The sequence below is a fragment of the Zingiber officinale genome, chromosome 9B, assembly GCF_018446385.1.
Source record: "Zingiber officinale cultivar Zhangliang chromosome 9B, Zo_v1.1, whole genome shotgun sequence".
In the NCBI taxonomy this organism is placed as follows: domain Eukaryota; kingdom Viridiplantae; phylum Streptophyta; class Magnoliopsida; order Zingiberales; family Zingiberaceae; genus Zingiber; species Zingiber officinale.
In genome coordinates this window covers 15,125,875-15,136,483 of record NC_056003.1, presented here as the reverse complement: position 1 = coordinate 15,136,483, position 10,609 = coordinate 15,125,875, and the positions used below count along the sequence as shown (strand labels likewise).

The 10,609-nt window shown below is 37.6% G+C and overlaps 1 protein-coding gene across 1 annotated transcript; it reads left to right on the top strand.

Annotated features, from left to right (window-relative positions):
• The first annotated feature begins 1,461 nt into the window (after positions 1-1,461).
• On the top strand, positions 1,462-9,705 carry LOC122022273 (secretory carrier-associated membrane protein 1-like). Its single transcript, XM_042580232.1, has 13 exons — positions 1,462-1,600; positions 3,852-3,914; positions 4,048-4,152; positions 5,139-5,201; positions 7,019-7,052; positions 7,126-7,248; positions 7,758-7,820; positions 8,029-8,122; positions 8,224-8,269; positions 8,351-8,418; positions 8,734-8,782; positions 8,865-8,930; positions 9,361-9,705. Exons 1-13 carry the CDS (start codon positions 1,541-1,543, stop codon positions 9,457-9,459), a joined length of 933 nt encoding a protein of 310 aa, XP_042436166.1. The 5' UTR covers positions 1,462-1,540; the 3' UTR covers positions 9,460-9,705.
• The last annotated feature ends 904 nt before the right edge of the window (positions 9,706-10,609 follow it).

Here is a 10,609-nt window from a genome sequence, read left to right as displayed (position 1 = left end):
GTGATCTCCGAACTTAAGAGTGAGCAATGGACGAGTATAAAAAAGGAAGGAAGAATGGAATGTGCATGGAATATGCTTCTGAGATTTGGATTACCTGCATGGAATCCATCTGAGATCGTTCTCATGATTTATTGTTGTTGGCTTAACTAATTTGTTTTAATCGACTAATTAAGTATGAATTAGGGTGTCAAACAATCTTATACATGTTTATTTAGTGATTTATAACTCAATAATGTGGGGTTGGAATATTAGAGTTTAGATTAGATTACGATCGTATCGCTTGTCGTCTGACTTGTGTCACAAGTGATGGAGTTGACTTCGTCTGTAGTAATAATTTTTAATATAAAATTGTTCAAATTATCTCTATATATATATATATATATAATACGTGATGAAGAGGGGCCCACCAGAGGTGAGTCAAAATAGAGAAAATTTACTGACGTAGAGATCAAAGTCAAATGGTCAAAGACCCTAGGCGGACGAATGTGCGGGCTGGTCGGAGCTCCCAAGTCGGCCGAGCAATAACATCGAACGGCCTTAATCTGAGAGCTATCAAAACGAGAGTTAAGAAACAAGCAGCAACTTCCAATTACGATCGATCGGACACTACAGTTGGTCAGACAAAAGTTAGTTCCTCGACAGTAGGATGGCCGAGCAAATGATAAGTCACTGGTGCCGGGCGGCAGGACCAAACGCGGGCGGCCAGGCCAAGTAGCGTCCGGTCAGCCCATTATAGGGCTAACCTCCATATCTCTCTGTACACTTTTGGAAGTTTGCGCCATTGACAACAAAGCAAATACAACAAGTAAATCGTATTTCAAAAGCTTCCAGCTTGTTAGATTAGGGATTTACATGCTCATTTAGGGAAAGGTATAAGAGACACTTTTCGACTTGTCTTTTTATAGGACACTTTGGAAAGCGAGCATCCGCTTTGAGATGTATGCACAAACGTCCCAGAGACTATAAAAGAGAGTCTCCATTTACATGCAAATGTATACGATGCTTCACTATTGAACACGCCTTGGCTACAACATTTTCACTGTTCTTCTTCTTCTTTTCACACGAGTTACTGACTTGAGTGTTGAAAGACCAATGTCGAGACCCTCTCTTTGCCTCGACACTAACATTGTTTATGTTACAAAATTATATAGAATATTCACCTCGTTAATCTTCAAACAACATTCCTAGCTTATCATCTTCTACGCTTTTGATATAATTGTTTTGAGCAAATCATATTTAAAATAATCGATTTAACTTTCGACATTGTTTCATCAAACACCTTTGTAAAACTATATTTGTTGAAAAAAAAAAGTGTTTGAATATAAACGACATCGGTTGAAACAAAATTAAAAAGTATGATCAATTTGTAATAATTTTACCATCATAACGGACGGACGTTTTACGCCAATTCCAGAAGTCGGAGGGGTTTTGTGAGAAAATATTTAGAAGTTCTTCGTTTCGCGTCCGTTTTTGTTGCTTCGAGTGATTCGTCGTCCGAGGAAGGAGGAGGAAGGCGATTACTGAGACCTCGATCTCATTCATGGCGGGGCGATACGAGAGAAATCCCTTCGACGAGGAGGAGGACGTCAATCCTTTTGCGGTGTGTTGAATTCAACCAACCTCTCGTTCTTCCTTAAATCCACTATGCTCTCTCTCTCACACACACGCACGCGCGCGCACAACACACACATTTACTTCCGTTGGATTCGTAAATGCCTGATTAACATTGCGTTTCTTTGCCAACATCTACACGCAAGACTGAATATTGCGGAAGAACTACGGGACTCCGGAGGTCTGGATTTCTAGGGTTGCTTTCGCATTCTTCATTATAGATTATCAAAGTCTTGTTTTTCCCCTCCCTTTATCTCTGGTGTTGCTTTTTCTGATATGTGCTGTTGACGGCTTGATTGAAATTTTCAGAACAGACATGTCGATTTTATGAGTAAGATCTCAAAACATCCTGTAATTGACGTTAAGTGTTCATTTTAAACACTCATTTATTAGATCATACACGGACATCCTGATAGGGGCCCATCAGGAAGGTTACCAGTGCGAGGAGGACAGCGTCTGAGGGTTTTTTTCTTTCTCTGTCTGCCATCACATGTGTCCATTTAATATAGTCCATGGTAACGCTTCCAACCTGGAGCAATTAAGATTGCTTCTTTTGAGGGACGCTCTTCCGTTTGCTATCTCATATTTGAATAACTGAGAGATACCTAATGAACATCCTCATCATTGAGTTTCTTGCCTAAGCATTCGCAACTTGGTTACTGACTCACATTCCATTGTTTCCTATGGACCTTAGTCAATTCTTTGAAGAATAGTGGCTTAGCCACTGAATTTTATTTTGATTGATACGGTGATAAAGATGGGCCCCTTTTTCAGGTCAAAACAGCGAAGGTCGGCTAACATGGAGCTTAAAGTCAAATGGTCAAAGCCGCAGAGTCGAACGGACCTGGAGACTGCTGATCGGGCAAGGTTGACCGAGCGGGCCTCGCAACGCCAGTCGGACGTGAAGGGTCGGCTGGACCATCCGAACGGTCGTCCTTCACAACTCGCAGATGGAATTTTGAGTTAAGTGCTAATTCATCCGGCCCACTGTCCTAGCCGATTGGACCTAAGGTCCGATCGGGCACAGGGCCAAGAGGACCTAAGGTCCGATCGGGCACAAGGCCAATCGGACCTAAGGTCTAATCGGGCACAGGGCCAATCAGACACAATGCACCTTTCTGACAATATGAAGGGTAAGTGAAGAACAAGTCGGTAGTTGCATTCTGGAAGGTTGAGCTGGCAAGCTCTTGGCCGAGTGCCCTCGGTCGGCCTATAGCAGAATCTAGATATATGTCACATCGTACTTTTTTGGAAGTTTGTGCCGGAAAGGACAAAATATCCTGCCGGCAAATCGTCCTTTAGATGCTTCTAGCCTGTCAAGCCACAATGATCTGTAGGCCCGTTTAAGGAAAGGTGTTAGTTATGCCTTGTCCTTTCTTAGGAAAACTTTGGGAAGCGTGCTAATGCTTTGAGATGCGTGCATAACGCAACAGTAACACTATAAAAAGGGAGTCTCCATTTACGAGCGGAGGTATACGATGCTTCTTATTTACACGCGCTATTTGCTACAGTTGCTACTTTCTTCTCCAAAACCGAGCATTGACTTGAGCGTCGGAGGGCTAACTCTGGGGACCCCTTCCTGGTCCGGCACTAACGCTCTTTGTGTTGTAGGATAACACGGAGTCTTCATCAAGTTAACAGCAGAGCCACATGTCTAGTTCACCGCCTTCATCGATTTCGGAGGATCATTGATGATTCCGAATAAGGAAAATTGTCTTTGATTGTAAAAGAAACATATTCCAGTCGAAGCATTGTATTTTAAGGCATCAGTTGCAATTGTGTGTTGTGTAGTAATTGTAGGTTCAAGGCACAGTTTTAAGGCATCAGTTGCAATTGGGTGTTGTGTAGTAGTTGTAGGTTCAAGGCACAGTTTGAGGGCATTAGTTGCAATTGGGTGTTGTTTAGTAGTTGTAGGTTCAAGGCACAGTTTCGATATTAATTCTAACTTTAATCTCAGTGCACATAAGGAATCTTCAACCTCTGAAACTTACTTCTTTAGTACTGATTTTAGAAAATACTGCATGTGTATTATTAGTGAAATATCCAAAGGCTAGAGTGTGACCCTTGTTACTCTATTAGAGTCTCTTCTTTGTGTACTAAGTCTAAGGGAGTTAAAACTTCCAAAATATGCGCACTAAAAATAAGGTTGTGTACTAAGTCTAAAGGATTCACAGATATAATTGGAGCCTTATTACTGTTTTTTCAAATATATTCAATCTATGTAAAACCTTCTGTTGCAGGATTCTGGTGTCCGTGGAAGAGCAGCTGGGTCAAGTTATGGAGGAGGGCCATTTTACATGACAGTAAGTTTTTTGCTTAATATTTGATCTATTTGAACTGGAAGATGATACATCTAGGCTCTTCATGTTTCCTTCAATAAAGATATACTTGGGTCCATTCTAATGGTTAAGTTTTACTGATATAAAAATATTCCAGAACAACGGAGGTGCTCTTCCTTCATCAAATTCTAGACTTTCACCTCTTGCTTCAGGGGTTGCTGATTTTCGTGCAACAATTGATATTCCTCTTGACACAGAGAAGGTATATTAGTATACTCTTAATAATTTTGAATGGAGTTGAAAATTCTATTTTTTATTTAATCAGGTCTGATGATTAAACCAGTCACATATGTTGTACACCTGAACAATGCTGCATGCATTTAAGTTAAAATTCCCTGAGAATTTGATCTATTGGGATAGGTGAAGCAATCTAACTGTGCTGCTAGTGAAGAGTAGTAACAAGCAGAAGAAAGCAGGCAACTTGCTGAGAAGTCTTGAATCCCTCAACTGAAATAGCTCCAAATTTATAGCTTTGCTGCATATCAAGGGGTGATGGTTAAGCAAGAGTGATTATATATCAAGAGGAGAAAAAGAACAATGTTATTGCATGAATATCTCCTATAAACTGCTGACTGCTGAGTCTGTGTACTATCCATCAGCCAATACAGCCTTATGTCTTAGAGGGACTGCCCTTCTAAAATGGAAAATTAGAAGGAACTAAAATTTGATTGATACTATGCATTTTGTCTCTCCTATAGAAAGTGGAACTCCAGTGCTTATCGTTTAGGTTCAAATGACCTTTCTTTTCATACTTATAGCAGTGCTTAAAAACGGAATTTCACATACTTCGCCAAGTAGACAATTCTATACTGTGTTTATTGGAATTCAGCATGAATCTTACTGCTTTTTCTTTACATGATATTTTTTTTTGGCACATGCCAAACTAAAATCTGATCAAAATTACTATATTAGTAAATTATAACTGAATGCTTTTAGTCACCTTCATCCTTTTTTTGTACTTAGCAAGATTAGCTGGTTGCATGTTGAAATCGTTATAAACACCTGATTGTGATCCAACTCTCAAATATTCTTGGTAGGGGGGAAAGCAGTGCTCCAATGCTTCTTAAGGTTGCATATATTGAATCATTTGGATGCTTGCTAGAATATACTGATCTGTTGTATTTTTGTCATGTTCATTAAGTGAATTTGTGAAGTATTCTCCATGTTCAATTATGTTCCTTCATGTAGGATCTGAAGAGAAGGGAGAAGGAGCTTCAAGCTAGGGAAGCAGAATTAAATAAGAGGGAAAAGGTATACCCTTGACTTAACTACTCAAAGTCAAATCTTAGATGCACTATTGAAACTATTAGCCTCTCATAATGTTGTGTGAATAAGTAGGTTAGTTGTTTTCATGGCAAGGGACTTGGTATATGATGGTAAACCTTTGTGACTGATGTTTTGTTAGTTTACTTTTTTTTGAGGGGAAAAGAAAGGAAAACTGTTCAAAGCACACCTCATGTATTAAATTTTATAGTAAGATATGGGAATGCCTATTTGTACATGGGTTGATATATACAGTTAGTAGGTCTACAACAAGGTGTTTTGGCTCATCAGATGGCTCATCAATCGTCTTGGAAAGTAAACATTGTGGTGAGCCAGAGGAGAGCTCTTGTGTAGAATGGTGTTGGTTTCAAAAGTTCTGACCACACTGACTGACCAAATTCGAGTATTGCCTTTGATGGACTTTTTTTCACTTCTTGTTTGACTCTTGCAGTGCCTCTTATCTCAACGAAGGCATACTGAATAAGTTGTTCCAACAAAAGATGGAAGCATCTATTTTGTGAGAATATGCTCATTAGATATATATATTTTTCACTTTAAAGAGAAGTAGCTAACAAAGTATAACAAGGGAGAAGAAAATAACCTGATTTCTGTACACTAATCTCAATTAATGTATGAAGAGACAACAGGCCAAGCATGCCTTCACATACAACCCTTTTACAATGGAACTCGACCTATCATTAGGTATTTAATGTTAACTGAAGTTCCAGCTGCCAAATTGGCATTTGCTAGAAGTAGGGGGCCGGCCCTAGACTTTGAAGGGTCTGGTGCAAAAAAAAAAAAAAAATGGACCCTTTGTATTCATAAAAATAATAATAAAATTGATGCTATAAACACTCCAAAAAATAATTTTCGCACTTTCATTGATTGTTGAAGAAGGTAAATTATCCTTGTTAAAACACTACACTTGCAAGTTTAATGGCAACCTCTCCGTTCGTTTAGATATTTGTTCCTACAGCAAAGACAGCAAATGGAACGACCACATAATCAGACTCCCCAATTCCTACCACAAAATAATAACAAAAAAGACTTCAATTGTAAGCTGACTACGTGACAAACCTAGATAAATCTAGCCAAATGGCCCGCTCACGTGCGGCCGGAGAAGAAGTCTGGATAAGAAGATTACCTCAACTTTCTTGTTCGGTGAAAAAGTCGGGTGAAAGCGCCGTTGATGAGTTCATCGTTCGGTGAAGAAGAAAGTGTCGCCATCCCTCTTCCTGACACGAACAAAAAAACGACGAGCAAATATGGTTTAATGAAATAATAAACGGACGGTTGAAAAAAGTTTGGGGGACAAGGAGATTTAGCCTTTACTAATTTTTTTTTAAAAAAATACTAAAAAAAATAGAGCCCCACCAGAGGTGGGGCCCTGTGCGACGGCCCCACCTTGACCACCCCAGGTTCGGCTTTGGTCAGAAGGGCTCTAGTAGTCATTCTACAAAAATGATCTGCTTGCTCTTGTTGAATCTAGCACAGGTGTTTGTTGCTTCTTTGAAAGAAGGTGTCTGAGACGTTTATTGTATTTCATGCCTAAGTTATCTAGAGTTGATGTATTTCACTGTCTTGAATCATTAAACTGTGCATGCACATAACTTGATAAATTTAGTGTTTCTTACATTATAGCAAAAAATGAATGTACAAATAATGTGTCTATAAGTTGCGACCAACCCAGTCTTGTGTTGTTGTTGTTGTCTCTATAGACTGTATATGACCTTTGCTATTTAATACTCCCTTATTTTCACCTGATTATATATCACACTTTAACCATGATATGCCCCTGCATCTAGGAACTCAAAAGGAGGGAAGATGCCGCAGCCCGGGGTAATATGTCTTTTCTATCTGGTAAATGTTTATATATTGCTCATACACTGATTCTAATTTTTGTGCTTTGCAGCGGGTATTATCATTGAGGAGAAAAATTGGCCATCTTTTTTCCCTATCATTCACCATGATGTTGCAAATGAAATACCAGCCCACTTGCAAAGAATGCAATATTTTGCATTTGCATCATTATTAGGTGTGCTGTTTTTGCTGTCACTTATTGTTCCTTCATTTTCATGAATGACATATTACAATTACAGGTTTTCTGAGGATTGTTATAGTTAATATTTACATATCACGTAATTTCCTTTGACTGAGTGCATGTTGTATTTCAAGGTTAACTGGCTCAGCCCTATAATGCATTTGCAGCAATTATGAGAATCAAATATATGGTCACTGATTTGCATGCATGTGTCAGTGTAATATCACCTTGTTATGGATGACTTATGAATGCATATTTGAACGACATAGAGGTGATGACAGAGCAATAGTATGAAAATTGACTTTTCCTGTGGTTGAATGTACATTTCTTGATTCTTTGTTCTGATGATTCTATAAAGAAAGTTGTAAAATTCGCTAACTAGTAATGCATCTGTGTTATAGTTCAATGGAGTGTGGGGAAAAGCATCTCTGACATTTATGTTTAGGTCTTCGACCTTCTTTTCTTAATCCTTGATTCATATCTTGATCAATTTCTAACTGCAGGTTTAGCTGGATGTCTTTTTTGGAATATCATAGCAGTAACAGCAGCATGGATAGTGGGAGAAGGTATCCAGATAAGAGTTAGAGTTTGTCATCCATTGTCTTTTCGTGTTTCATATTTAATATAGTATTTAGTGTATTTTGTCTTAACATAGAACATCAGTCATTTCGCCTTCAGCTCTGATACTCATCATGTGAATCACTGTTTTTACTATATTAAAGATTTTAGTGAGCATTTGTTATATCTCAATAAAGATCGCTCTTTGTTTTTCAGGTGTCAAGATCTGGCTCCTTTCCATCATTTACTTCATCTCTGGGGTTCCAGGTGCATATGTCCTGTGGTATCGGCCTCTTTATCGCGCCATGAGGTATTAGAGCCTGTACATCATTTTGAAGCCATGCATTGCAACTAGGATTTTGTAAACATTAACTTTATGTAGTCATATGATCTTGCATCCTGATTTTGCAGGACTGATAGTGCTTTGAACTACGGATGGTTTTTCCTGTTTTACTTGGTATGTCATGGGTTTCAGATTTCTTGGTGATTTTTTTGATAAAGAAACATCAGAAGCCTCGCTGATTCTTAGTGTGTACAGCTTCACCTTGGCTTTGTTATATATTCAGCTGTGGCTCCTCCAATTATTTTCCATGGGAAATCATTGGCGTAAGATTCTATGTTTATTATATATTGAAAGATTCTTAATGTGGTTTGAAATTGTGAACCATATTTCTGATTAATCCGAGATTACATCAAATCTAACAGTTCCTTATTGCCAAATTTCTTTTAGAATACTCACCTTACTATAAAATCTAATGTGGTTTTGCACCTTAACCTAAATTCCTATTACAAAATCAGAACATCTGAAGGATACTACTGCATCTTCTTTTGTTCTTGTTTTGTCACCACAGCTAAAGCCTCCAAATATTTGTTTTCAAGTTTAGTTTCAATGATTCGCTAACATCAGTTTTCCTATAACAGTGGCTTTCTTCCAGCTATAGATATTGCTAGTGTACATGCTGTTGCTGGGGTAAGTTCCAGATTAGCATTAAAATGTCTCTCTTTTCCCTTTGCCAATTTGCTTTCCTCAGTGTAGATTCTTTTTCTTGTAGATCTTCTATTTTATCGGCTTTGGATTGTTCACTGTTGAATCACTGCTCAGTGTCTGGGTTATACAGGTCACTTTCATACCCTTGAAATTTCCATTTTCGTCAATTTACTCTCCAATTTAATATTATAAATTTCAAAGTTACATTGATTCAGCAAGCCTTTCTCTCTACAAAATACAAACATCATGTTTTTGCCCAGTATCTGGAATATACTTTTTGTTTTGTGTTTACTTGGAGAGGAGAAATTAGGAGGGAAATGAAGTAGAAAAGGAATTGAAAATGTTATCTTGCTTACTTGGATATTCAATAGATGCCTAAACTTAATCTCTTTCCAATTTAGAAGAATTAGGTGGAATTGTACTCCTTTCTCCTTCCACTTCTTTCTTTCCAAGTATACAAGTTTTCTTCTGTACCTGTTTCCGCCCAAGCATGGCAAACGAGGCATGATTCCTGCTGCAGTGTGACTAATCCAAATGGTGTTTTCGCACGTTTCCTGCAGGAAGTGTATGCATACTTCCGGGGGAGCGGAAAAGCTGTAGAAATGAAGCGCGAGGCGACACACGGTGCTATGAGAGCTGCAATGTCGTCAAGCATATGAAACCCCGGTCAACATGCGTTAATTGTTAGATGAACTGAGATTACAGCAATGATCAAGCGATAGCTTGCATTCTTATCTTCTTTGTTCATTCATTGTATTTTGAGGTGTTCTTGTAGTTCCCATATCCGAGGATGTATTTAGAGTCATCTTTATGAACTCTATCCCTTATCCGAATTGCATTGTCACCCCTTTTTTAGCTTGACATTTTATTCATTAAGGAAAAGTATATCATAATAGTTTCTCAAAGAATGAATTATTCTTTTGATATTTTTCTTTAATAATATTCTCGCATATTGTTGAGAGAAGTTTAATCTTCTTGTTTGTGTTTTAAATAGAAAATATTCTTATATTCGATGTAATGCGAGAATATCTAAGTAGTTAAGGAGATCGAGATGGAAAAGGAAACCATTTATAGAGATAGATACTACTCGTGAAGTCATTCAACACTAACTATTTCTATACGACTTTAAACTCTATCATGCTATCGTTCTACTCAATGGATCTATTAGAGTAAAAAATAATATAGTTCATTTTAAATGGTTCAATATTATTAGTTTTATAATAAGATACAAAAAAAAAATTTCAAGGAAATATTTTATTCAGTCCTTAATATCATGGTGGCAAAAAGTGAATATGTTTGTCTCAACGTCTCTGTCAATCCGTCCCGAGGTCAATACGGAAGAGATAAATCATGGATGACTATTAGTCTTTATAATAATCACTAACACATAAAGGACTCATATCTCATGATAATAATATTTCATGTTGATCATTAGATATCTTAGGGATACGGAAAAAGATAAATAGATTAAAAAATTAAGTTATGGCTGGAAGCTGTCTTTCTCATTTACATTCTAGATGTTGACTTGAACTCTCTAATTTCAATCAAAATTAAATCCGAGTCCTTGTCACAACGAAGGCTGTCACAACATTTGCCTGAAAAGTAGGTTTCCCATCTAAACAAGTACATTATAGTTTAGAAGAAACCGAGACAAAATTTTCAAGTCGCCCATCTAAATTCCAGTAATCCTTCTTTAAATTTATCATAATTTTAAAATTTAAAATTGATCTAATTTAATTTATTATTTTTATATGTGTGGTTGAATATAAGCTGTGGCGTGAGAGGAGAAGAACTGAAGAAGAAAAAGCC

Coding starts and splice junctions, on each gene's coding strand:
- LOC122022273 (XM_042580232.1), top strand. CDS start 1,541: ATGGCGGGGCGATACGAGAGAAATCCCTTCGACGAGGAGGAGGACGTC. Junction 7,821..8,028: donor AGCATGGATAGTGGGAGAAG/GTATCCAGATAA, acceptor TTTGTTTTTCAG/GTGTCAAGATCTGGCTCCTT. Junction 8,783..8,864: donor GTGTACATGCTGTTGCTGGG/GTAAGTTCCAGA, acceptor TTTTTCTTGTAG/ATCTTCTATTTTATCGGCTT.